Source organism: Lepidochelys olivacea, assembly GCF_965140295.1.
Source record: "Lepidochelys olivacea isolate rLepOli2 genome assembly, chromosome: 19".
Classification (NCBI taxonomy): Eukaryota; Metazoa; Chordata; order Testudines; family Cheloniidae; genus Lepidochelys; species Lepidochelys olivacea.
In genome coordinates, this window is record NC_140429.1 from 7,980,816 (window position 1) to 8,006,561 (window position 25,746).

At 50.8% G+C, this 25,746-nt stretch overlaps 3 protein-coding genes across 3 annotated transcripts; 2 read left to right on the forward strand and 1 right to left on the reverse strand.

Moving 5' to 3' along the window:
- Positions 1-94: 94 nt before the first annotated feature.
- Positions 95-10,122, reverse strand: PPT1 (palmitoyl-protein thioesterase 1). The gene is made up of 9 exons (XM_084652488.1): positions 9,989-10,122; positions 8,352-8,461; positions 6,698-6,825; positions 6,163-6,233; positions 5,553-5,655; positions 5,358-5,448; positions 4,852-4,950; positions 3,866-3,937; positions 95-1,698 (listed from the first exon to the last, which is right to left on the reverse strand). The coding sequence occupies exons 1-9, from the start codon at positions 10,101-10,103 to the stop codon at positions 1,576-1,578; spliced, it is 912 nt and encodes a 303-aa protein (XP_084508614.1). The 5' UTR covers positions 10,104-10,122; the 3' UTR covers positions 95-1,575.
- Positions 9,990-24,190, forward strand: LOC311533233 (sodium-dependent phosphate transport protein 3-like). Its single transcript, XM_084652486.1, has 13 exons — positions 9,990-10,124; positions 10,953-11,031; positions 15,646-15,857; positions 16,387-16,592; positions 16,943-17,176; positions 17,447-17,534; positions 18,990-19,076; positions 19,955-20,073; positions 21,243-21,404; positions 21,782-21,914; positions 22,002-22,149; positions 22,523-22,613; positions 23,221-24,190. Exons 3-13 carry the CDS (start codon positions 15,773-15,775, stop codon positions 23,350-23,352), a joined length of 1,485 nt encoding a protein of 494 aa, XP_084508612.1. The 5' UTR covers positions 9,990-10,124; positions 10,953-11,031; positions 15,646-15,772; the 3' UTR covers positions 23,353-24,190.
- On the forward strand, positions 11,611-13,262 carry LOC311533234 (uncharacterized protein). The gene is made up of 2 exons (XM_084652487.1): positions 11,611-12,114; positions 12,694-13,262. Exons 1-2 carry the CDS (start codon positions 11,700-11,702, stop codon positions 13,212-13,214), a joined length of 936 nt encoding a protein of 311 aa, XP_084508613.1. The 5' UTR covers positions 11,611-11,699; the 3' UTR covers positions 13,215-13,262.
- Positions 24,191-25,746: the final 1,556 nt, after the last annotated feature.

Sequence of the window (25,746 nt, forward strand, 5' to 3'; positions counted from 1 at the left end):
GTGGGAAGCACCAACACTCCTTTTTTTTCAAATTCATGCTGCCAGCACCCTTGCTGAGGAAGGGAATCTGTCATGGGTATGGCAGTAAGAGAGGTTATCCTTTAGCTCATTAGACAGCTGTAAAACATTCTTTAATAAAGAGAATCGACATTGAATCAGTGCAAAACAGTAGCTAGTCAGCTGACAACTATCAAAAAGCTTTTAATAACCCTTGAAAACTTAATCCATAACCCACTCCCTCCCATGAGCCAGCACCCCTTCCCCCAGCTGTAACCTTGTCTTCTCCCCTATCCCTACAAACATCCTTAAATCTAAGTGGTGGTCGTCCTCACTCTGTGGACCTTATCTAAACTAGTTATGCTTATTAGTATTAACCTAAGTATCCTGCCAGAGGGTCAGGAAATGTGGTTAGAACATAGCTCTGTTAAAACTGAGACTACCCAGTCTCAAATGGCTCAGCTGTTAAACTATGCCAGTGGTTTTCAAACTTTGGGTCATGACCCAGTACTGGGGCACCTGGCTCAGCACCCAGGGACCCTGGTGGCCAGCCAGTAAAAACTCGTAGTCCCTACCTGTTCTGAGTCTGCCATGGTGCTGTGGCCAGTGGCAGGTCCAGTTCCTAGGCTGGGGGGGCCACAGGCCTCTGTATGCTGCCCCACCCTGAGCACCAGTTCTGCACTCCCATTGGCTGGTTCCAGGCCAATGGGAGCTGGTGCCTGCAAGCAAGAGCTGTGTGGAGCTGCTTGCATGCCTTTAAGAGCCAGACCTGCTGCCGGCCACTTTCAGGGTGCAGCACAGTCCATGGTGCCAGGACAGGCAGGAGACCTGCCTCTGCACCCCAGCTGTGCCACTGACAGGGAGCCACCAGAGGTAAGCCCACAACCCAATCTCCTGCCCCAGCCCCCCAAAACCCCTCATCCCCATGCCAGAGACTGGACCCTAGCCCAGAGTCCTGACCCCCTCCTGCACCCTGAACTCCCTGCCCCTGCCCCAGCCCAGAGCCCCTCATTCCTGGCCCCACATCACAGCCCTCACCTCCCCCACTCCAACCCTCTGCCCCAGCCTTGAGCCCCTTCCCACTCCCCAAACCCCTCATCCCCAGCTCAATTGCATCACAGGCATCAACAATTTTCTTCAACTGGGTCATCAGAAAAAAAAAGTTTGAAAACTACTGAACTATGCTCCAGCAAGCAACTGGTGCAATTACATTAGCTTGTTTGAAAACCATACAAAACTTGCTAACACCAAAACCTAGTCTGGGTTGGGACCATATGCTATACCATAATAGCATATTAAATTTTAGTAGATTTAAATTTAATCCGTGCCACTTCTCATATACTCTCTGGCAACAACCAGCAGACTAATATGCCCTTAAATACTTGGTTAGCTCTGATACGATGCTGCAGCAGGTTTGTATGGAGAATGTGCTGCTACACAGTAAGTGGCAGCTTAGTTTGTTAGCTACAGCAAGTGGATCCAAGTTAGAACTTGACAGGGTGACTTCCTCAGCCTTGTATCAGGAGCTTGGTCTGACGAAGTCACCTTCTCTTGTCAGGCTGCTGACACACATCGGCTTCAGTTTAGCAAGGGGATGATGTTTGTATAGAACCACTCTTCAGAAAAGTGAAGGTGATCTCCTGCCACAGACAGGAATACCAGCTTTCCTGCCTTGTCCATCTGCTGCAGCCCCAGCTGATCCTACAAGAGAAGACAACCAGCATGAAAGTAGGCTACCTATGATGCTTAAATAACTTTCCAAAGCGCCTTAGTGCCATTGACTTTCATGGGGACTTAAGTGGTGGTTTGCAGTATTGTAGCCATGTTGGTCCCAGGATATTAAAGACAAGATGGATGAAATGATATTTTAGTGGAACAGCTTCTGCTCATGAAAGAGAGAAGCTTTTGAGCTACGCAGAGTTCTCCTTCAGTTCTACGTGTAGCTCAAAAGCTTCTCTCTTTCATCAGCAGAAGTTGGTCCAGTAAAAGATATTACTTCATCCACCGTCTCTCTCTGATGGGGACTTAAGTTCAGATTGGTTCAGTGTAGCTAGGGTGCCTCCCATTTAACTTTTGGAAGAAAAGATTAAGTGATACAGAAATAAAAGAGCAGGGCTGGCCAAACGTACTGATCCTCTGAGCTGCATACAACAATCTTCAGAAGTTTGAGAGCCGGGGGCACACCTGCCAGAGCTCAGGGCTTCAGACTCTCTCCTGCTGAAGCCCTGAGCTCTGGCAGGTGCACCGATGGGACAGAAGCCCCTATCCCACCACCCTGTTGCAAGGCAGAGGTCCCGAGCTCCCCCTGCCCCAGTCTGGTAGGTAGAGAATGGGGGGCTCTGCAAGTCACTCTTTAACTGTAAAAGAGTCACATGTGTCTCACAAACCATGGTTTGGCCACCCCTGTACAAGAGTAATAGCTAATAACAGACCCAGGCCCTCCTGTTCTTGACCCTTTAATTCTAACACCACCACCACTGTCTACAACTAGCGTGGATCCCCCCGTATCTTCCATTAGGATCCACTCTATTTTCTCACTTTCGGCCATCAGTTATTTACAAAAGTTCCCCTTGTCTCTTTCTGGAATTCAAGTGCTGTCCCCTCCCCCTCATCATCATTACCAGGCAGGGGAGCCCTTTACTCTATTCGGCAATAGAACAGACCAATGTTTTGTTGGAGAATAAGCGTGGGTCAGTTACAACAGCCCTTGGAGTGTAGGCTGTATGGAAATAACCCTTCCCTTTGCATGGGGGAATTTCACAGCACAATCCAACTGCCTGGCTAGGAAAATAGTGCACATGCTCCTGTGAGAAGCACGAGCTTTCAACAGCTTATGTAAAAAGAAGGGAACTATATAAGTGCAATGAAAGCTGGACTAGGACAGGCCCCAGGAAACAGGTCTTCCCCTCCTCAAAACTACCTGCTAGGCTGAGGGTGCAGCGCCATGTTTTATCAAGGGCTCTCACAACAGTCCCCCGCATCCTGTTGCGAAGGCCATGGGCCAGGTTCATGGGTTGCTGCAGTGAAGCATTCATGCATTTCCCCCACTTACAAAGGATCTCACACCCAAAGGGAGAGGCAACCCAGCAGGCCAATGTGTGCATGAGGCTGTAATGGGCTGATAGTGTTTGTTCCACTTTTAGATAGGTTTTTAGCTTCAATGGAGTTACTCCTGATATAGAGCAGTGTAAACAAGATCAGCATTAAGCACACTGCATACGGGGGGTAGCTAGCAGTTTTAACATGGTGTAGGATGAAGAAATTGTGCAGGCCATACAAAGTGAAGTATGAACACCAGGGACTCTCTTAAATAAATAAACAAACCCTCATCTGGTGCAGCCTGGCTCATTCCAAAGGCCTAACTTTGCTCTGTAGAAGTACTTTTTAGCTAAGTTATCTCCAGCAGAGACTGGAGGAGAGAGGCTAGGTCAGTGTGTTGGCCTATAATTCAGGAGACCCAAGTTCAATTCTCTGCCCTGGCACAGATTTCTGTGGGACCCTGAGGTATTGAGGCTCCTCAGTTCACTATCTGTTCAACAGGGAAAATAGTGCTTGTTGGGAGAATAAGCGCATCTTTCTCGTGGTTAATCAGCAGATCCAGCCTTTTCCTTTCATGGGAACTAAGTTCACATACAAAATGCGATCTCTCTAACGAGAGGGAGAAGCTAGATGGTGGAACCCTGCCAAGATTCCTGGGGAGAGTTTAAGCTACTTACAGTGGAGACAGAGTTGCCGAGACTCCAGGAATTAAAGATTAATCTTTAATTAAAAATGTGATGTCATGTGATGAAACCTCCAGGAGTGTCCAACCAAAATTTGCAACCATATGGAGACAGCAGATTCTTCCATAGAAGATCAAGCTATTTACCTCTTTGTACAGCGAGGTCTCCTGCAGGGGGATGGTCTCCTTGGCTTGCCCACTTCTATAATATCCAAACCACTATAGAAGAAAAACATAGCTGTTGTAGAAACGAGCTTATTCTGCATCTTATTACTGAGGCCTATTGCTGGGCAGACTGTTCCTCTGACTGAGGAAGAGATGGAGCTCTGGCTGGAGGTCCTTGCCCCCACTTGAATCCACCAATGACTTCTTCAGATTGAATAAACCCCAGAGAGCCCTATCAAAGGACAGGACAGAAACTTGAACATCTGAAAAACCCTTGATTTCCAAAACCAGTTGAAGTTTGAGTGCCAATACTGTCCTTACCTAGCATCTCATAGATAACTGCAACTCTTCAGAGCATGAAATGCTCATCCTTAGACTTACATAAAAGATCAGGTACTGTACATTCCAACACCACCACCTTGTGTCTGACCCCTAAACGAACAGTATTCTTTCAGAGTCATGGTAGGGTGAAGTTAAAGGTGCTAGAAGACAGTTCACTGCAACCCTCATCTGTGCTTAATCTAATATAAGGCAGTCTTAATCTAGATCATGATGTATTTGAGCAACTCTCCTCCCACCATAGCTATCCAAGGCAGTTATCACCAGTCAGGTTGTCTGATCTCCACACAGTGGTTCTAACAGATCTGGATCATCACAGGGACTTTTTGGTGCAAAGATCCCGTCTGAAGAATTTCTCTCCCTGAGGAGGTCTGCCAGAGATCTTCTACAGCCACCTACAAAGTTTGGAGCATCCTGACCGCACTGAGACCATTTTCCCTTCCCTTTTCTGATTTTCTTTTCCCCAATTTATTTGCGAAACTGGCTGGACCTACATTAGTGGATCCAATTTTGGTTCCAGCATCCTGGATTTGTATTCAAAGTTGGGCACCATTCATAAAACTAGACAAAGACATTAGCAAATGAAAGCTCCAGTCTCCTTATCCCAAGCACCTGGAGGAGTTCCTCACCTCTGAAGCTGGAGGGTCTACCATCGTGTCATTGAGAAATTTCACCATCACAAACTTTTTCAAAGCCATCAAGTTTTTCTTGTAGGTCTCGTTGTTGCCCTGGGAAAGATGCCCGAAGAAAAACAATAGAATCTTCTCAGTAATAAGGCAGCTTGGAGCCTCACTGAGATGGGGGCAGCCGCAAACTTTGTCAGACAGGTGGCACACTTGTTACACATTGAAGCTGGGCTGTTGCTCTCAGCACGCCAGGCTGCTGACCCAGCCACCACAGTGCCTACTTCCCTCCCCATCGGGGAAAGGACAGCCTATGATCTCACTTGGTCTAGGGCTAGTCAGGGCAGATGCACAAGATGATGCTAGGAATGCATGATTGGGAATCAGGAACCCCCACATCCTAATCCCAACACCGACATCAACGTCCTATGCTGATGTCACTTATCCCCATTGTATAGCCATCCCAAATACCAAGCTAGGCTCAGAGCTGTAAGCATGGCATCCGTCCTTACCTTCTCCTGATTGATGTCAGCCAGGAAGATGCTGTTTTTCTGGTACTCTTCCTCCTTCATGGGGTCATGCCAGTATTCTGCCTGCACTAGGCTGGATGAGAGAGAGAATAAAGCTCACACTGGAAACACACAGGCCAAAGGGGCATCTTGCCTCAGCCTTTGCAGTCTGCGTAGTCCCCCGCTGAACATACTCACCGCTCCTGAACCATCTTCGTGTAGACGCCAAGGTCCAGCAGCTTTCGGAGCCAGTCACAGATGCGGGACTTCTCCCCAGGACAGCGTGGAAAGCCAAACACACCTGGGGCAACAAGATGTGCATCTCCATTCAGTGGTCAGCACTGAAAGCCATTGAACTGGAACCACAAATGAAGAACCACCTCCTCCTGACACAGCAACTGGACTTACTCCAAGGAATCCAGAGGTCTCTAATCCTATAATCCCATTACAGACAGCCTGCCCCCAAGGCACTATTACATGGAGAGAGAACTGAGAATGTTCTTTAGCTGACCAGCAGGGGGCATCATTATGGAGAAGATGGTCATTCAGATAAAAGGAAAGGCCTCCAGAACACAACAAGCACTCACTTAGTGATCAAATCCAATCAGGAAAAAGGAGACAGGCAAAAGCATCCAGTCACTTTATTTCAAATGAAAGTAGGTCAAAAAGAGGCTTTCTGGGGGGGGCTTTTGGTGGCAGGGAAAGAGGGGTTGTTTTATCCCACCAGAAGCTCCCCTTCCATTCACTACATGAGCGTTTAGGAAGCAGGGATGACTTGGAGGACTCTAGAAACCAAAGAGGGAGTTACCTTGGTGCTGCCCCCCAATGGAAATCAAATTGAACATTGGAGGAGAAGGACATCTCTGTGCCACTGCCCTCCTGGGGAAAAGAGAAAGAGTTTAGCTTCCCCCTCCTATACAGATCCTAGGCTATTTGTATATAGCACTTTAAATAACCATATTCAAGCTCTGTCTGCGACCAGCTTTAAAATAGTTAGGGACTTTTAAAATGTTATCCGAAGTCCCATCAATGGGACTTAAGCGCTTTTGAAAATATTACCCTGAACCGCTCTGTGCCTTGGTTTCCCCCTCTGAAGAAATCTTATCTGTGTAACAAAGGTGTTGTGAGGATTAGTTTATAATTGTACAGTTCTTAGAAAGACTCATAAGAATAAAGCATTTTAAAACAAATGTCACCCTCGAGCCCAGAGAACACTTATTTACATTTTATTTTGAACCCTATGGGAGGTGCTGGGGAGAGAGGGAGATTCCCACCTGAACTCCTGTAACCTAAAACATTTGCCCATAAATAAATAAATAAATAAAATCCAACTGTAAACGTACAGGAACTGGCCTCCCTGGGAGAATCCCATAGAATTGTAGCCTCCTTGCAAGTGAGGGTCCTTAGCGAGTTTGTCACAAACCAGCGTCACCTGTTTGTTCACATTCATGAAGTAGCTGTTCTCCATATCCTGGGGAATAAGCCAGAGGAACAGATGGGCAAATTATCTTTACAATGAGCTAACAGGTTAATTTTAATCTTCTAGTTCTTCAATAGGGACTAAGATTTCTCAAATTCCATGAGTTATAGGTAGGCCCCAATTTTATAAGACTCCCTTTGTGAACTCCCAGCCCAACTGTAAGCCATCCTATTTCTCCTGCCTTTATTAAAATTTGGATCCTCCCTGGACTTCCACAAAGTCAAGGTTTACCTGCACCCTCTATGAATCCAGGTAACAAGACATGTCACCCATTATTGTGATAGCTATTACTAGAACTATCCTCTAATACGCAGCTAGTAATGTACGCCTCTTGGCCATATAGCACACAGTCAACAATACAGGTGTGCAGGAGCCAGGCTATATCTATGTTATACAAGTAAAATGCAATATAAAATGAGTTTAAATAAGAACATGCACTTAGCTTAATAAACAGGAAGGGACAAATATCTCCCTTAAAAAGCATGGGACCTCATCACATAGCTAATATCTGTAGAGTAGGGGTGGGCAAACTTTTTGGCCAAGGGCCACATCTGGGTATAGAAATTGTATGGCAGGCCATGAATGCTCATGAAAGTGGGGTTGGGGCTCTGGCTAGGGATGTGGGCTCCAGGGTGGGGCCAGAAATGAGGAGTTCAAGGTGTAGGAAGGGGCTCCAGGATGGGGCAGCGGCTGTGGGACTGGGGATGTGGGGTTTGGGGTGCAGGAGGGTGCTCTGGGCTGGGACAGAGGGGTTTGGAGGGCAGGAGGGGGATGAGGGCTGGGGCAGGGGGTTGGGATGTGGAGGGGTGGCTCAGGGTTGCAGGTGGCACTTACCTCAAGCAGCTCCCAGAAGCAGCAGCATGTCCTCCCCTCCGGCTCTTACGCAGAGGCATAGCCAGGCAGCTCTGCTGCACATTGCCCTGTCCGCAGGTGCCGCCCCTGCAGCTCCCATTGGCCATGGTTCCTGGCCAATGGGAGCTGTGTGGGCAGCACATGTGGAGCGGAGTCCCCTGGCTGCCTCTATGCACAGGCGTTGGAGGGAGCACATGCCGCTGTTTCTGGGAGCCACGTGGAGCGGCCCCCGACCCTGTTCATCAGCTGGAGCGCAGGAGAGGGGCAAGTCCCAGACTGCACTCCCCAGCAGGCTCTCAAGGGCTGGATTAAAACATCTGGCGGGCCGGATGCGGCCCACAGACCGTAGTTTGCCCACCCGTGCTGTAGAGGTTTCAAAACACTTATCAGTGGATTTGGGTATGAATCCAGTTTGAATCAGGGATTTGTCACATCCCAAGTTTTCCTCAACATGTGATTAACTAGACTTAGTCAGTTTCTCCAAGACAAAAATGTTTGATACAGTCAAAAGGGAATAGTGAAAGCTCTGCCTGTGTCTTTAGGGATCTACGTCAAAAGCAGAGACTGTAAATTATTTACAGCACCTTTAAGAGTCTGCACAGTGATCACTAACCAGTAATACTCAATGAAAGCAGAAGCTTTACATCGGATAACTGTGACTTTACCTCTACCAAGTTGTTTCCAATCTGTAGCGACAGAACGTAAATTCCTGGTATTTTGTTTTCCACTATTTTTTTAATGTATCCCATGCTTCCAGGGTTACAGCAGCTGTCTCCTGCAAAAAGGATAAGGGAAATTTTCATCAAATATAAAACCATCGCACACTGGATGGCTGAGGTTCTGAATACCAAACTTCCAACCTCACCCGGGCAAGCAGCATGTATTTTTTCAAGTGTCAGAGCAGCAAATGTTCACACTCATTGCACAAAGCCTCTGTAAATGAACCATTTGAATGCACTTCCTGGTTTCAGCCGCCTTTCACTTTCTTGCTTATAACAAGTTCATGACATTGACTGACTACCAAAATATTAAAGCCAGCATGGACACTGAATTCTCACCCAGCCTTCCATGCCTTTCCCTTATTCCCATCCTTAGGGAAATTCTTTGCTGCCAATGCTTTTCATTTTGACTGAATAATCATTTGAATACAAAACAGTCTATACACGAAGCTAGAAAGTTCAGGACCCTGCTCCCACAGGAATATCTTTTTGTGGTATCTTTGGCCCAGACACTTCCAGAGGCATAGTCTAGTGGTCCAAGCTTTCAATCCTTGAGGGGGCCATTTAGGGACCAGGGGCAAAAATTGGGGATTGGTCCTGCTTTGAGCAGGGGGTTGGACAAGATGACCTCCTGAGGTCCCTTCCAACCCTTATATTCTATGATTCTGTGATCTCTCTGTCTCAGTTTCGCCATCTGAAAAGCGGGGATAACGATATTTGTAAACGAGCTATCGAAGTGTTTATTTAAAATCCTGCCAGGGCTACAAAACATAACCATGTTCAAACTGGTTTGTGAAACATGTTGTGGTGCAATAGCAGGCAAAAAGAACATTCCTGGATCACAACCATGTTTAAATGTGATTCATAATGTAGACAGGGCCTCAGATAGAAGATAACTGAGTAGGGAACTCTCCCAAAGGACGCTGGGCATCAGAGTAGTTTAACGCTTTAGAAGCCACCTTGATCCTTCATTCGCAGTCCAACTTCCCACACATCTATCACTACTTCGCTTTCTTCCATCCCCCATTTCACAAGGAAAGGGTGTTCCCTGCACTGCGGTATCACCCTCCTGGCGGTCCAATGAGAATCCCCTGATGAATGTGGGTGGTTGTTTTCTTTTATTACAGACAATCTGAAACGTGGCCAAGAGTGAAGTCCCTAGGGCAGGGAGCGGAGCTGCTGGTTTGAACCTGTGGGCACACTGGCTAATAACCTGCTTTCCACCCTCGCCCTGTGAGAGCGGAGATCCCATGATCTCCCAAGGCAAGCAGGCTCTGCGCACCGGCAGCTAAACCAGCAGCGGGCATTAGAGAAGTGAGAGAGGAAGCAGAGAAAGGCGGCCCGGGAGGCTCTTGGGGCGGGGAAACACCGCTCCCGCGGGAGGGGGAATAAGAGCGGGGAGGCTGGTCAGACAAGGGCCCCCAGCCGCTCCCTTTGCAGCCCTGGGGCTGACACCCCGCGCCCCGCCCTTGGCGGGGCAGCAACAGACCCACAACCCGGCCCCGCAGCGCCCCCGATTGCAGCTCGCGGGGGGGGACGGGACGGGACCACCAGCCCCGCGGCGGCCCCGCCCCAGCGCTCACCCATCCCGTGCCACATGACCAGGGGCACCGGGCCCGCGCGCCGCCCCGAGCAGCGCCCGCCGAGCAGCAGGCAGGCGAGCAGCAGCGCCGCCGGCAGGAACCTGAGCGCCGCCATCTTGGATTGTCACATGACCCGGTGGGCGGGGCAGCTGGGAGGAGGCGGGTTGTGGAGGCGCGCCCTGGCCTGGGGCGGGGGAGATGATAGAGCCGTGGGGGAGGGGTCACAGAGGATCATGGGAGGAAAGGGGAGATGATGGAGCCATGGGGGAGGGGCTGTAGGGGCAATGGGGGTCAGAGGGTAATAGAGCCATGGGGGGAGGGGGCTGTAGGGGTCACAGGGATTGATGGGGCAGTGGGGTGATAGAGCCATGGGGGGAGGGGGCTGCAGAGGTCAGAGGAGGTGATGGGAGCAATGAGGAGATGATAGAGCCATGGGGGGAGGGGCTGCAGAGGTCAGAGGAGGTGATGGGAGCAATGGGGAGATGATAGAGCCATGGGGGGAGGGGCTGCAGAGGTCAGAGGAGGTGATGGGAGCAATGGGGAGATGATACAGCCATGGGGAGAGGAGGCTGCAGGGGTCACAGGGGTTGATGAGGCAGTGGGAGCCAGTGGGGTGATAGAGCCATGGGGAGAGGGGGCTGCCGAAGTCACAGGGGATGATGAGGGGAGACAGGGGATGATAGAGCCATGCGGGAGGGGGCTGTGGAGGTCAGAGGAGGTGATGGAGCTATGCGGGATGGTAGAGCCATGGGGAGAGGGGGCTGCAGGGGTCAGAGGAGGTGATGAGGGGAGACGGAGATGATAGAGCCATGGGGGGAGGGGGCTGCAGAAGTCACAGGGGATGGTGAGGGGAGATGGGGGATGATAGAGCCATGGGGAGAGGGGGCTGCAGTGACCATGGGGGCAGGGGGTGTCCTCACTGTGATTTGACAGCAAGATAAGAGAAAGTGCCTTTTGATTTCAGAGTAATGTATCACCAGGAGAAGATGGGCAGGTCAGTACCAGGGTGAATTCAGCCCCTGGCCAAGGGAGGGCACCTACAGGTGAGTAAAAAGGCCGTTGAGGGATTGCTGGGATTCCAGCCCTAATACAGACCAGGCCCCCCATCCCATTGCGTGACCCTGCCCAACCCCAACGCTATTTCCACTTCTGTAAAAGTCTGAATCACCTATTGATTTAGCCCTGGTCTACACTAGGACTTTAGGTCGAATTTAGCAGCGTTAAATCGATGTAAACCTGCACCCATCCACACGATGAAGCCCTTTATTTCGACTTAAAGGGCTCTTAAAATCGATTTCCTTACTCCACCCCTGACAAGTGGATTAGCGCTTAAATCGGCCTTGCCAGCTCGAATTTGGGGTACTGTGGACACAATTCGACGGTATTGGCCTCCGGGAGCTATCCCAGAGTGCTCCATTGTGACTGCTCTGGACAGCACTCTCAACTCAGATGCACTGGCCAGGTAGACAGGAAAAGAACCGCGAACTTTTGAATCTCATTTCCTGTCTGGCCAGCTTGGCAAGCTGCAGGTGACCATGCAGAGCTCATCAGCAGAGGTGACATGATGGAGTCCCAGAGTCGCAAAAGAGCTCCAGCATGGACCGAACAGGAGGTACGGGATCTGATCGCTGTTTGGGGAGAGGAATCTGTGCTATCAGAACTCCGTTCCAGTTTTCGAAATGCCAAAACCTTTGTCAAAATCTCCCAGGGCATGAAGGACAGAGGCCATAACAGGGATCCGAAGCAGTGCTGCGTGAAACTTAAGGAGCTGAGGCAAGCCTACCAGAAAACCAGAGAGGCGAACGGCCGCTCTGGGTCAGAGCCCCAAACATGCCGCTTCTATGATGAGCTGCATGCCATTTTAGGGGGTTCAGCCACCACTACCCCAGCCGTGTTATTTGACTCCTTCAATGGATATGGAGGCAACACGGAAGCAGGTTTTGGGGACGAAGAAGATAATGATGATGATGATGATGATGAGGTTGTAGATAGCTCACAGCAAGCAAGCGGAGAAACCGGTTTTCCCGACAGCCAGGAACTGTTTCTCACCTTGGACCTGGAGCCAGTACCCCCTGAACCCACCCAAGGCTGCTTCCTGGACCCGGCAGGCGGAGAAGGGACCTCCGGTGAGTGAACCTTTTAAAATACTATACATGGTTTAAAAGCAAGCATGTGAAAGGATTACTTTGCCCTGGCATTCGCGGCTCTCCTAGATGTACTCCCAAAGCCTTTGCAAAAGGTTTCTGGGGAGGGCAGCCTTATTGCGTCCTTCATGGTAGGACACTTTACCACTCCAGGCCAGTAACACGTACTCAGGAATCATTGTACAACAAAGCATTGCAGTGTATGTTTGCTGGCGTTCAAACAACATCCGTTCTTTATCTCTCTGTGTTATCCTCAGGAGAGTGAGATATAATTCATGGTCACCTGGTTGAAATAGAGTGCTTTTCTTCAGGGGACACTCAGAGGAGCCCGTTCCTGCTGGGCTGTTTGCCTGTGGCTAAACAGAAATGTTCCCCGCTGTTAGCCACGGGGAGGGGGGAGGGTTGAGGGGGTAGCCACGTGGTGGGGGGAGGCAAAATGCGACCTTGTAACGAAAGCACATGTGCTATGTATGTAATGTTAACAGCAAGGTTTACCCTGAAAGAGTGTAGCCACTGTTTTATAAAATGTCTTTTTAAATACCTTTTTTTTTTCTCCATCAGCTGCATGTGTTTCAATGATCACAGGATCTTCTCCTTCCCAGAGGCTAGTGAAGATTAGAAAGAAAAAAAAACGCACTCGAGATGAAATGTTCTCCGAGCTCATGCTGTCCTCCCGCACTGACAGAGCACAGACGAATGCATGGAGGCAAATAATGTCAGAGTGCAGGAAAGCACAAAATGACCGGGAGGAGAGGTGGCGGGCTGAAGAGAGTAAGTGGCGGGCTGAAGACAGGGCTGAAGCTCAAATGTGGCGGCAGCGTGATGAGAGGAGGCAGGATTCAAGGCTGAGGCTGCTGGAGGACCAAACCAGTATGCTCCAGTGTATGATTGAGCTGCAGCAAAGGCAGCTGAAGCACAGACTGCCACTACAGCCCCTGTGTAACCAACCACGCTCCTCCCCAAGTTCCATAGCCTCCACACCCAGACGCCCAAGAACGCAGTGGGGGGGCCACCGGCCAACCAGCCACTCCGCCACAGAGGATTACCCAAAAAAAAGAAGGCTGGCATTCAATAAATTTTAAAGTTGTAAACTTTTAAAGTGCTGTGTGGCATTTTCCTTCCCTTCTCCACCACCCCTCCTGGGCTACCTTGGTAGTCATCCCCCTATTTGTGTGATGAATGAATAAAGAATGCATGAATGTGAAGCAACAATGACTTTATTGCCTCTGCAAGCGGTGATCGAAGGGAGGAGGGGAGGGTGGTTAGCTCACAGGGAAGTAGAGTGAACCAAGGGGCTGGGGGTTTCATCAAGGAGAAACAAACAGAACTTTCACACCGTAGCCTGGCCAGTCATGAAACTGGTTTTCAAAGCTTCTCTGATGCGTACCGCGCCCTCCTGTGCTCTTCTAACCGCCCTGGTGTCTGGCTGCGCGTAACCAGCAGCCAGGCGATTTGCCTCAACCTCCCACCCCGCCATAAACGTCTCCCCCTTACTCTCACAGATATTGTGGAGCACACAGCAAGCAGTAATGACAGTGGGAATATTGGTTTCGCTGAGGTCTAAGTGAGTCAGTAAACTGCGCCAGTGCGCCTTTAAACATCCAAATGCACATTCTACCACCATTCTGCACTTGCTCAGCCTGTAGTTGAACAGCTCCTGACTACTGTCCAGGCTGCCTGTGTACGGCTTCATGAGCCATGGCATTAAGGAGTAGGCTGGGTCCCCAAGGATACATATAGGCATTTCAACATCCCCAACAGTTATTTTCTGGTCTGGGAATAAAGTCCCTTCCTGCAGCTTTTGAAACAGACCAGAGTTCCTGAAGATGCGAGCGTCATGTACCTTTCCCGGCCATCCCACATTGATGTTGGTGAAACGTCCCTTGTGATCCACCAGAGCTTGCAGCACTATTGAAAAGTACCCCTTGCAGTTTATGTACTCGCCGGCTTGGTGCTCCAGTGCCAAGATAGGGATATGGGTTCCGTCTATGGCCCCACCACAGTTAGGGAATCCCATTGCAGCAAAGCCATCCACTATGACCTGCACATTTCCCAGGGTCACTACCCTTGATATCAGCAGATCTTTGATTGCGTGGGCTACTTGCATCACAGCAGCCCCAACAGTAGATTTGCCCACTCCAAATTGATTCCCAACTGACCAGTAGCTGTCTGGCGTTGCAAGCTTCCACAGGGCTATCGCCACTCGCTTCTCAACTGTGAGGGCTGCTCTCATCTTGGTATTCATGCGCTTCAGGGCAGGGGAAAGCAAGTCACAAAGTTCCATGAAAGTGCCCTTACGCATGCGAAAGTTTCGCAGCCACTGGGAATCGTCCCAGACCTGCAACACTATGCGGTCCCACCAGTCTGTGCTTGTTTCCCGAGCCCAGAATCGGCGTTCCACAGCATGAACCTGCCCCATTAGCATCATGATGCATGCATTGGCAGGGCCCATGCTTTCAGAGAAATCTGTGTCCATGTCCTGATCACTCACGTGACCGTGCTGACGTCGCCTCCTCGCCCGGTATCGCTTTGCCAGGTTCTGGTGCTGCATATACTGCTGGATAATGCGTGTGGTGTTGAATGTGCTCCTAATTGCCAAAGTGAGCTGAGCGGCCTCCATGCTTGCCTTGGTATGGCGTCCGCACAGAAAAAAGGCGTGGAACGATTGTCTGCCGTTGCTCTGACGGAGGGAGGGGCGACTGATGACATGGCTTACAGGGTTGGCTTCAGGGAGCTAAAATCAACAAAGGGGTTGGCTGAAGCTGACAGGGGGCTGCTGATGTGTTCCTGTGGCTCTTTGGCAATGCATATTGGTAAATTCTGGTTCCTTCTCAGGCTCAGGCTGGCCACCCCAATATATAGGTATCAGTGGATCGCAATGTTTTATTGATATATGTACAATTTGATAGCTAACAGACTGAGCCTCACTGCCCAGGGCTGACAGCCGGAGCCCTGCCTGCTCTCCTGATTATCCAATTTTTTTGATTACCCGATTTTGCCCCAGGCTCAATTAGATTGGTTAATCGGCGTTCCCACAGTATATGTTTTTATTTTTTCACAAAATGTAAAAAGATTCTCTGTTAAAACACAAATTCCATGTTTTTTTCTGTGGCAAACGGATTTCTAGGATCTCTGCTTAGCTCTATGCATCAGTCTCTCAGTGTCAAAGAATGTTTCGGCTTGGCAGCTGCCCTCTGGAACAAGGATTATTTTACAGTATACAGAGTGAGGGTAGGTTGTGGGTGCGGAGGGAGGCTATTCTCTGAGTAGGAAGGAATATCTGCAGTAGGGAATAGCCTTCACCTATGCTGAAAATAGAGCTCTCTATCCCACTATGAGGCTGTGACGATCAAAGACAAAAATAGGAAGGACCACACAAGACTGGACCTAGAAGTTGTTTTATATCATTGTAAATCACATTGTTCTTAAAACGTGTCCCATTTGCACTAGATGGATAGCATCCATATTCCACAATCCTGCAGCATTCCCACAATGGGACTTATTGCATTGTAGGAAGAACTGCAGGAGGTCGGTAGAGAGGAGATGGTCCCAGTGCCTTCGGTTCACTGGTGTCTATTCCAGAAGTTGTGGAGACACTGCCGGGAGGAGGACTGGGCATCAGCTTTGATTACAGGAGAGAATGCAGCAAAGCACTGAGGACCGTCCAGAGTCAGATCAGGAAGATGCTGCCCCTCTGCTCAACCAGCAGTTGTCACTTGGGAAAGGTAAATCTACCTGAGGGTAATGAGAGGTGTGATGTAGTGCTCCGAACATGGGACTGGGACCCAGGAACGTCCAGGTTCTAATTCTGGCTCTGGCTCTTGGGCAAGTCACGTCCCCTCTCTGTGCCTCAGTTTCCCCCTGTAGAAGGGGGATGGTGAAACTCAGCACCCTCCCCAGGGGCTTGGGAGGATTGATTAGTGCTGGTAAAGTGGGTTATTAGTCCTTTGTGCTCAGGAAAGTGTGTGCTCCTTCCTGAGCTGCTCTTGGGTTTCTTCAGGAGCTGGGTAGGTAAAGTCGGGACACCAGAGATGCCAGCTCAGTGCCACAACCCAGCTCCCAGCCCCAGCTCTAGGGGGCGGTGAGGGGCACGGACAAGGGTAAGAGGGGTGCAGCTCAGCACCCCCACTCCAAAAACTGTTCCAGCACCAATGCCTGGAGATCCCTCACAGCCAGGGGTGAGGAGGCACCTCCAGGGTTAGTCTGCAGCCTAACTGACCGTCTCTGGCTTGTTGTGGTTGTTCTCCACCCCAAGCCTCTGCTCAGCTCGCTACAGCCTGGTTCTCATCCTGCACTTCTCCCTCTTCATGATGTATTTGCTCCGGGTCAATCTCAGTATCACCATCATAGCCATGACGAACGGCACCAACCCGGGCAGCCTGACCAATAGCTCCACAGACGTGTGTCCCAATTGCTCCCACGCTCAGCCCAATGGCTCCCACCGAGCATTCACCCAAGGAGTAAGTGTACAGGCAGGGCCAGATCCTTTCACCAGCCTCTTGGCTCTACCCCTTGGCTTTGCACTATGGACCAACTCGGCAGCAACGAGGCACTGTTTAGAGAGGAGCTTTGGGGCTGTATCCATTGCACGTGTGTAAACAAAGGAGCCTGTGTAATTAGGAAAGCGCTGATCACCTGACTGGTGACAGGTCTGTTCATACAAGCCACTTACCCCTTCCTAGTGGAGTCCAGGCCTGTGAAAATAGTTCTCCCTTGGGCCTAGGTTTTAAAGCTGCTGCAATGTCCCCTCAAGGGACAGTCCTCGGTTTTGTCTCCCCCTTTTGACACAAGCAAATTTTGTCTCCTCCAGGCCCCCGTGTACGACTGGCGCGCTGAGACCCAGGGCGTCATCCTCAGTGCCTTGTTCTATGGCTACCTCTTCACCCAGCTCCTTGGCAGATACTGGTCGGGACAGTTCGGAGGGAAACTAGTGTTGGGCTATGGGCTGCTCTCTACCTCGGCTCTCATGCTCCTCGTGCCACTGGCAGCTGGCCTGGGAGCCGTGTACCTCATTGGGCTGCAGGCACTGCTGGGCATGGCAGAGGTAGGGCCTTCCCTTTCAAGCTCTTGACTTTCAGCGGCTTGTGGGTTTATGTATGCAGCACCATCTGTATGTATGACATTGCAGAAGAAGTTAACTAGTCAGGTCTCCGCCCCAATGAGCTTACAAGCAAGGGCTGATGACAAACCAAAGTGGAGGTAGGGGGGAGCAAGGGTCATAGCAGTGAAAGATCATGAGGTCTGCTAATGCTTTCCACCAGGTATCGCTCCCACTCCCCCCTGTGCTCACACACTCCTGTGTTTTCCTTGGCAGGGGGTGATATTTCCAGCCCAATACATGCTTTTGGCAAAATGGGCTCTCCCCTTGGAACGCAGCAGGCTCATACAGCTCGCTGTTGCTGGTAAGAGAGAGCGACTCTCTTTGCTTCCAAACCAAGTTTTTCTGTAGTTCCAGCCCCCCCGCCCGCCTGTGTAAAGGAGAGCTCTCCTGATGCCTGCTTTCCCTGCGCCACACTCCAGACAAGCGGCTACGAGTTGCAGAAACCTTCAGGTTCTAGACCAGGCCTGCACAACTCGTAAAGCGGCGTGGGCCATTTTACTCCTAAGAAAACAGCTGAGGGTCAAAACCCCGCGACCCCGCCGAAACACTCCCCCCCAGCACAGCCCGCCCCGCGGAAACAAACCCTCCTTCCCCAGCGCCACCCCACCGAAACAGCTGTGGGCTGAAAGGAAGGTTGGGGGCGGGGGCCATTGGGGAAGGGATCAGGGCAGGGGGCTGGGTGTGTGTGAGGGGGGTTCAGGAGTCAGGGCAGGGGCTGGGGGGAGCATGAGGTGGGATACAGGAGTCAGGGCAGGAGACCGGGGAGGTGTGGGAGGTGCAGGGGGCTGGGGGTGTGAGGGGGTGCAGGGGTCAGGGCTGGGGGTATATGAGAGGGGTTCAGGAGTCAGGACACTGGGCTGGGGAGGCGTAGGGGGTGTGAGGGGGTGCAGGAGTCGGGGCAGGGGAGGTGTGGGGGGTGCAGGGGTCGAGGCAGGGGAGGTGTGAGGGGGGTGCAGGGGTCAGGGTGGGCAGAGGGCTGGGGGTGTGGGCTGGGGTCATGGGGGTGCTCACAGCAGGGGCTGGAGGGGGTATGCCCCGATTCCAGTCCCTTCCCCAAGGCCACGCTTCTTCCTCTCCTCCTCCTCCCCCCCCGCCACCCCAGCAGCGAGTGGAGGCTCCGCTCTTTCCCCTCCCTCCTGCTGGCAAGCGGGGGGCAGGGAGAGGAGGAGGGGAGGGAAAGTAGCAAGCTGGGGGAAGCAGCGGGGGAGGAGCCCCAGCTGCTGGCAGCATCCAACTTCTGCCCCCACAGGAGAGAGCAGGGGGACGGAGAAGAGCGGGCCGGGCCAGGGCCCCTTTGGACCCGTGGGACCGGTGCCAGTGGTGCCATGGTAAATCCGGTATTGCCACCACTACCCGCCCACTCGGCTCGCCATCCCCCGACCCGCTCACCTGCCCCCAGCCACTGGCCTCTTCACGACCCCGCCGCTTGCCTGCTCACCCCCTGCGGGCCGCACAGTGAGCCCGTGAGGGCCGCATGTTGTGCAGGCCTGGTCTAGACCGAAGGTCCTTCATGAGGAAATGTTGGCTGCACATCCATCTCTACTGCTGTTTCTCCCTTTCCTACACAATATTCCACTCTCTTCATCCTTTATCCCCTCTGCCTTCTCCTCCACCCTGTCTTCTCAGTTCTGGCTTGATAAGGCTGGAAGGGTTACTACAGGATGGTGTGGGGTGAGCACTGGGAAGCCCAGGTCATCTTCTGTGACCACCACTTTATCACCCCCTCGCTCTGAACTCCTCTTAATCTGCTCCTTAGGATGCACTTTTGGGACCTTCGTCACCTTCCCTGCAGCTGGAATCATCTGCCAGTACGTGGGGTGGCCTTACGTCTTCTACATCTTCGGTGAGTAGCTGTGGTTTCCACTGTAGCAGATTCACTGGCAAGTTAAGCCACACAAGAGCGAAGCATATGAAGGTCTTCTCGTTGCCTCTATGCGAGGAGTCTGGGCTCTCAATCCAGTTCCTAATATAGAAATGTCCCCCTTCAGGGAGGCCACCATTGCAATCGGCATCTATGGCCAGAAGGGCTGGACTTCCCTCTTTCTCCTTCAGCTCATGATGGAGGTCTGTTGGCTGGGCAGTGTGAAAGAGGCTCGTGTTGCTGCTGCCCGAGCTGTGTCTACTCTCAGGGCTGTCGGGCTGGCACCTTTCATTTTAAATATAAGAGTATAGGCGTCAATAAGGTACAATAATGTGTTAGTCGGCAGAGCCCCTCGATCTGCCTTGAACCTCAGTGTTCTCTGTCTCTCTGTCTATGGTGTTTGCAATGCACCATCGCTGTCATATTGAGGGGTCTGTGACTGGGCAGATTGCCCGCTCCCCTCTCACCACAGCACACACATATAGAGGGGCAGTGCCCTAGATTCACCTCCTTTCCAGCACTTCCTTCATTCTCACACCAAGGAAAGCCAGACATGAACCACAGCCTGAGCTCTTTGGTGTTAAGGCAAAAACTCCTGCCTCAACTGCCTAATTCCTCCTTCCCCTAAGAGGGGGGACACACACACTTTTATACCGTGGATTGGCACTAAAGAGCCCCACCTGGTCTGTCTGCCAGCATGAGTCAGTAGAACAAACCTGCCCCTCCCTTCAAGACCCTCACACCTGACAGTCTGTCACAGAGCTGCCGTGTCTTGCCTGCCCATCTCTGCTGGTGTCTGCGCACCTGTGCTGCAGTAAGATCCGAGACAGGAGCCATTGAACTGTTCCCCTTCTCCATAGGTGGCATTGGCTGCGTTTGGTGTGGGTTCTGGTTCCTTCTCGTCTATGAAGATCCTGCATGTCACCCTCATATTAGTGCTGGAGAGAAGGAGTACATTGTGTCATCCCTGGCCAATCAGGTTCTTTGAAAGCCTTTTAACTCTGACCTAGTTTTCCTTGTAGTCCCCACCTTTGAACAGAGCTTGGGACAATGGGACCGTCTCCAAGTAAGCCCTTCTTCAGGGTTCCACTGGGTGTGTTATTTACAGAGCCATGCAAATGTCTGTGGCAGAAGAGGGCCCTGCCCCAAGGAGCTTACAGATTAGTTCAAATATAGGTATAGAGATACATCAGAGAGGAGATCAATGGGAAGGGGCCAAAGTCAGGGCCAGAGCGGAGATCGGTCTGCCTGTGGTTCATGAAACGTGTATTTAAGGAGGAATTTGTTGAAGCCAAAGGAGGTCTCTTGGCATATGAACTGGGGGAGGCAGCTCCATGTGGTGGGAGACTGGAAGCCACGTGGGAGGAGATGAAGCTTGGGAGAAACAGAGGGAGCAGTGGGAGGAGTCAGAGACAACGGGAGATGTAGGCCGGGACTGGGTTGTGCGGGAAGTCTGAGGTGAGGTCAAGGAGCTTGAACTTGTGGCAGAGGGGTCTGAGGAGGAGGGTGATGGTAAGAACTGTAGGAGAGAAAGGTGCCCTAAGCCGTGGTGTTTTGGACTGAGTGTCAGAGTGTGCCCCAGAGTGGGAGACTGCACAGGTGAGCTGAGAGATGCCCAAGGCATGGATAGAGTGTCAGCTGCAGGGATGAAGAGGGAAGGTTGCATTCTTGAGGAAAAGGCACAAGGATTTATCAGGGGGCTGGATGTGAGGGGAGAAGGGAGCAGACCAGGTCAAGGGAGCTGGAGGTGAAGGGATGAGTTGGATCATGGACCGTCATAGGAGGGGAATGGGTCTAAGAGGAAGGACGAGAACTTTTGACAGATTGAGTCAAATTCAGCCCTGACTTTAGCCTGTACAACTCTACACACTGCACCAGGAGCCCAGCGCTCTTATGTGAGCCTGGCGCTCGGCCTGTTGGATTGGAGGTGTCTGGCAGGTCAGGGAAATGTCAGATATGAGACTGCACAACTGGGAGAGTTGAGGGGTTACAGGGGGATCCAGGAATCAACACAGAGCAGGCAGCTAAAACTCTGGGAGGAGGTGGCGAGGCCAGGGAAAGAATAGACCACCTGCCTATGGGACATTGACAGAGCCAGGAGGAAAAGGAGCCCGCGAAAGGGGCACTAACTGGTGCGTTTCCTTCAAGGGCATCTCTCACGGACGGTCCCTTCCACTCCTGGCCATGATTAAATCGCTGCCTCTTTGGGCCATTGCAGTCCCCTGTTTCTGCAGCGAGTGGCTGTTCTTCAAGCTGCTGGCGTCAATGCCAACATACATGCACGAGGTGCTCCGCTTTGACATCAACGAGGTGAGCTCTGCTGTGGGGCTCCATCGCTCACAGCCAGGCCGGTCTATCTCCTGAATGGGGACATCCAGAGGGATAAAAGCTGATGCTAAGCAATTCTGGAAGGGCTGTTAAACCTCATGCTTCAGGGCTTAGGTCAGTTTCTGACTACTAGGGGTTGGGAGGTTACTTTCACCTTCCTCCAAAGCAGCCGGTTGGTGCTAGCTGCTGTCAGAGACAGGATATGGGGCTAGATGAAGCTCAGGTCCAATCCAGTCTGGCAGTCCCTACGGTCCTGAGATTTCCAGCCCCTCTGAGCACATCCAGCCAGATCTGGTGATGGTTGGGTCCCTCTCGCTGCTCTGTGCACAATCGCAAGTCTCTCACCCTTCTCGCTACAGAATGGTCTCCTCGCTGCACTTCCTTACATTGGGAACTGGCTGTGTACCATCGTGTCGGGGGTGCTGGCAGACTTCCTCCTGTCCAAGCAAGTGTTCAGCATAGCAACAGTTCGGAAGCTCTTCTCGGTGCTGGGTAAGGACAGGTGACTCCTGCCTCCAGGTTCTTTCAACAAACCTTCACCCGGTCAGCCACATAACCCACGTCCCCTCCTCTCCCTAGGGATGATGCTCCCAGCCATCTCCCTGGTGTCCGTGTCCTACGTCGGCTGTGATTACACAGCAGCTGTGGTCTTTCTGACATTGTCCATGACTGTAATCAGCATGTGCGGGGCCGGTTTCTACACTAAGCACATGGACATTGCTCCCAGGTGAGACCACCAGACCTTCCTCCTATCTCCTGGTCCAATTGGTTCGTTGGCCCATGTCATCTCCATCATCTCAGCCCTCAGCTACTTCAGCTGCCTTTTGCTTCTCCTCTCCCTGATCTTCTGCAGCTGGTGGCATCTGAAGCCGGACAGGCAAAACCAAGGCACAGAAGCGCAGGCTCAGAGCCAATTATAGCAGTGGGTAAAGGCTCTTACTGTCTGTCAACAGGGCAGGCAGTGAGCAAGCTAAGGAGGCATTTGTTCTCTTTGAAGCTCTCCAGGAGGTTGGGAGAGAGGGAATTGAAACCTAATTTTCTCTCTTCTTGCCAGTCCCTCTTTGCCTTGCTCAGGAAATTTTCCCTTCCCTTCTCCCCAGATACGCTGGGTTTGTGCTGGGAGTCACAAACACCCTCGGAACAGTCTCAGGAATAATTGCTCCCACCGCAGTTGGATTCCTCACCAGCCAGGTAATTCAGGGCTTCTCTGGATGGCCCTATTGGAGGCTTTTTCTCCTAAAGCAAAAATATTCAAAAAAAAAGTGGAGTTGAATAGAGCAGAATAGCCAAAGAATAGTCTCTGTCCACTGAATCAAAACATAGCCCTGGCTAAGCTCTTGAAACCCCAGGAGACTGGCTTCAGGGGGGGACTAACAATCCACATGTGCTAGGCAGCAACATTGTCAAATGTGTCCAGCAAGTACCTAAGTCATGGAGAAGAAGCTTTTATGATCCAAGAAGTAGGGACTCCTCCCAACATGGGCTTCCAACCTGGATCTACTTACAGATGGGGGGCGGGGAGACTGCTGTCAAACAGGACAATAGGGAAAGCTTGGTAGCAGTGATGACAGAGCTGCTTGAATTCAGCCTAGCAAGCAAATAATTCCCAAGCACGCTGCAGTGCAACGATATCGGAGCCCAGGAAAGCGGAATCTGAGGAGTTAAATCTACAGCTAGACAGGGAACTGGCATTGCAAGTCTTTAGGTGAATGAAAGCCTGTGGTTCAAGCCCCAGGTGCTCTCCTGTGGCCATAAGAGAGAATGGAGATACTAATTACCCTTTGTTTGGTATCCCCAGGACCTCCTGACTGGCTGGAGGAATGTCTTCTGTGTGTCAGCGGCCCTAAATCTCTTTGGCCGTCTGTTCTATGTAACCTTTGGCGGTGGAACTATCCAGGACTGGGCTAGAGAGGACACTGCTCTCCAGTGAAATGCCAAGGCATGCTGCCAGGGGAAGAATGTGTAACCAAGGCAGGAGACAGAAAACACCCTAGTGAACATAGATTAGTTAAGTTTCAGAGTAGAGCCTTGTTAGTCTGTATTCGCAAAAAGAAAAGGAGGACTTGTAGACAATGGATTGTGTGGTGTGGTCTGGATGAAAGCTGGAGGCTCTACGATACGACCGCATTTGCTCCAACCCCTCAGACAGAGACAAACACCTACAAGATCTCTATCAAGCATTCTTACAACTACAATACCCACCTGCTGAAGTGAAGAAACAGATTGATAGAGCCAGAAGAGTTCCCAGAAGTCACCTACTACAGGACAGGCCCAACAAAGAAAACAACAGAACGCCACTAGCCGTCACCTTCAGCCCCCAACTAAAACCTCTCCAACACATCATCAAGGATCTACAATCTATCCTGAAGGACGACCCATCACTCTCACAGACCTTGGGAGACAGGCCAGTCCTCGCTTACAGACAGCCCCCCAATCTGAAGCAAATACTCATCAGCAACCACACACCACACAACAGAACCACTAACCCAGGAACCTATCCTTGCAACAAAGCCCATTGCCAACTGTGTCCACATATGTATTCAGGGGACACCATCATAGAGCCTAATCACATCAGCCACTCTATCAGAGGCTCGTTCACCTGCACATCTACCAATGTGATATATGCCATCATGTGCCAGCAATGCCCCTCTGCCATGTCCATTGGTCAAACTGGACAGTCTCTACATAAAAGAATAAATGGACACAAATCAGACGTCAAGAATTATAACATTCAAAAACCAGTTGGAGAACACTTCACTCTCTTTGGTCTCTCGGTTACAGACCTAAAAGTTGCAATTCTTCAATAAAAAAACTTCAAAAACAGACTCCAAGGAGAGACTGTTGAATTGGAATTAATTTGCAAACTGGATACAATTAACTTAGGCTTGAATAAAGACTGGGAGTGGATGGGTCATTACACAAAGTAAAACTATTTCCCCATGTTTATTCCCCTCTCCTACCCACTGTTCCTCAGACATTCTTGTCAACTGCTGGAAATGGCCAACCTTGATTATAACTACAAAAGGTTCCCCCTCGCCCCCCCGCCCCGCTATCCTGCTAGTAATAGCTCACTTTAAGTGATCACTCTTGTTACAGTAAAAAGAAAAGGAGGACTTGTGGCACCTTAGAGACTAACAAATTTATTTGAGCCTAAGCTTTGTGAGCTACAGCTCACTTCATCAGATGCATTCAGTGGATAATGCGTTTGATGAAGTGAACTGTAGCTCACGAAAGCTTAGGCTCAGATAAATTTGTTGGTCTCTAAGTACTCCTTTTCTTTTTGCGAATACAGACTAACACGGCTGCTACTCTGAAGCTTGAAATAAGTGTTTTGCTACCCATGCTCTGGAAACTTTGAGGCTTGAGGGGGCTGTCTGAAAAGTTATTTGCAGAAGTAGATGGAGAAATGATCCCTTACTGGTTACCTTCCCCCTGCACTATAAACAGGAAATCTTTTCATTCCTAAAGCCAAATACTAGTATTAAAGTTTTTAAAAAGAGAAAGTAATCAAGAGATTTTACCAAAAGGTGGGTACTCTGAGAAACTCTCTACACACGTGGGTTTGCCAGGGATCATCGGAACGATGGCAACATCTCCAGACTTGGAGTTATAGTCACATCACAAGCGAGTTGTGGTTAAATTCATATTTCAGTGCTATCCTCCAGATGGGGATGTGGCTGCATGCAGCCCTCCCTGCTCTCCTGCCTTGAGAGGACCTGAACCTGCTCCATATCTTTATTTGTGCAAATAGTCCATTGGCTTCATGCGATCAGGATGGTGCCTGGACAGTGGATCTAGTTGTTGTTGTAGGATGTATTGGGTACATGGCCCACAGTGTGGGAGGACCACATTTATGTTTAAATAAATCAAAGTAAACAAGTAGTAAAAATCAAGATCACCTTGTTTGTTTTAAATCCCTTTCCCCTTGCGAGATGGGACCCTGATCTTGGATAGGGCTTCTAGATGCCTCCATAAAACCAACACCAGGCCTAGGATCATGGGATAAATTGGGAATGGAGATGGACATTGTGCATAGAAGTGTCTAAGGTTTTGGGGTCTTCCTGTGGTGCTCTATGGTCCCCTTGTCGCTTGCAGAATTGAAGTTTAATTGAGGAAAGAAGGATTTTCTCCCCCTTGGGTCTGTGAAGGTCTCCTCAGCCTGTAACTGAGTTTGCTGGCAGCAGAGACCGTTTCGCTGTTGAGGTTTGAGTTCACGCCCCATTGAAGTGAACTGCCCCATTCACCTCAATGGGGCATGACTGCAAAGAGCCCCCTTTCGACAGTTAACTCTTTCACACGGCTGATCACCTGAAACAGCCAGCTA

Excerpts from the sequence above, each read along its gene's own strand:
- PPT1 (XM_084652488.1), bottom strand. The coding sequence starts at position 10,103 with ATGGCGGCGCTCAGGTTCCTGCCGGCGGCGCTGCTGCTCGCCTGCCTG. Across the intron at positions 6,826-8,351 it reads TTGGAAACAACTTGGTAGAG|GATATGGAGAACAGCTACTT; the intron begins GTAAAGTCACAG and ends CTTATTCCCCAG. Across the intron at positions 1,699-3,865 it reads AGACCTCGCTGTACAAAGAG|GATCAGCTGGGGCTGCAGCA; the intron begins GTAAATAGCTTG and ends CTTCTCTTGTAG.
- LOC311533234 (XM_084652487.1), top strand. The coding sequence starts at position 11,700 with ATGAAGGACAGAGGCCATAACAGGGATCCGAAGCAGTGCTGCGTGAAA. Across the intron at positions 12,115-12,693 it reads AGGCGGAGAAGGGACCTCCG|CTGCATGTGTTTCAATGATC; the intron begins GTGAGTGAACCT and ends TTTCTCCATCAG.
- LOC311533233 (XM_084652486.1), top strand. The coding sequence starts at position 15,773 with ATGCAGCAAAGCACTGAGGACCGTCCAGAGTCAGATCAGGAAGATGCT. Across the intron at positions 17,177-17,446 it reads CACTGCTGGGCATGGCAGAG|GGGGTGATATTTCCAGCCCA; the intron begins GTAGGGCCTTCC and ends TTTCCTTGGCAG. Across the intron at positions 22,150-22,522 it reads CACATGGACATTGCTCCCAG|ATACGCTGGGTTTGTGCTGG; the intron begins GTGAGACCACCA and ends CCTTCTCCCCAG.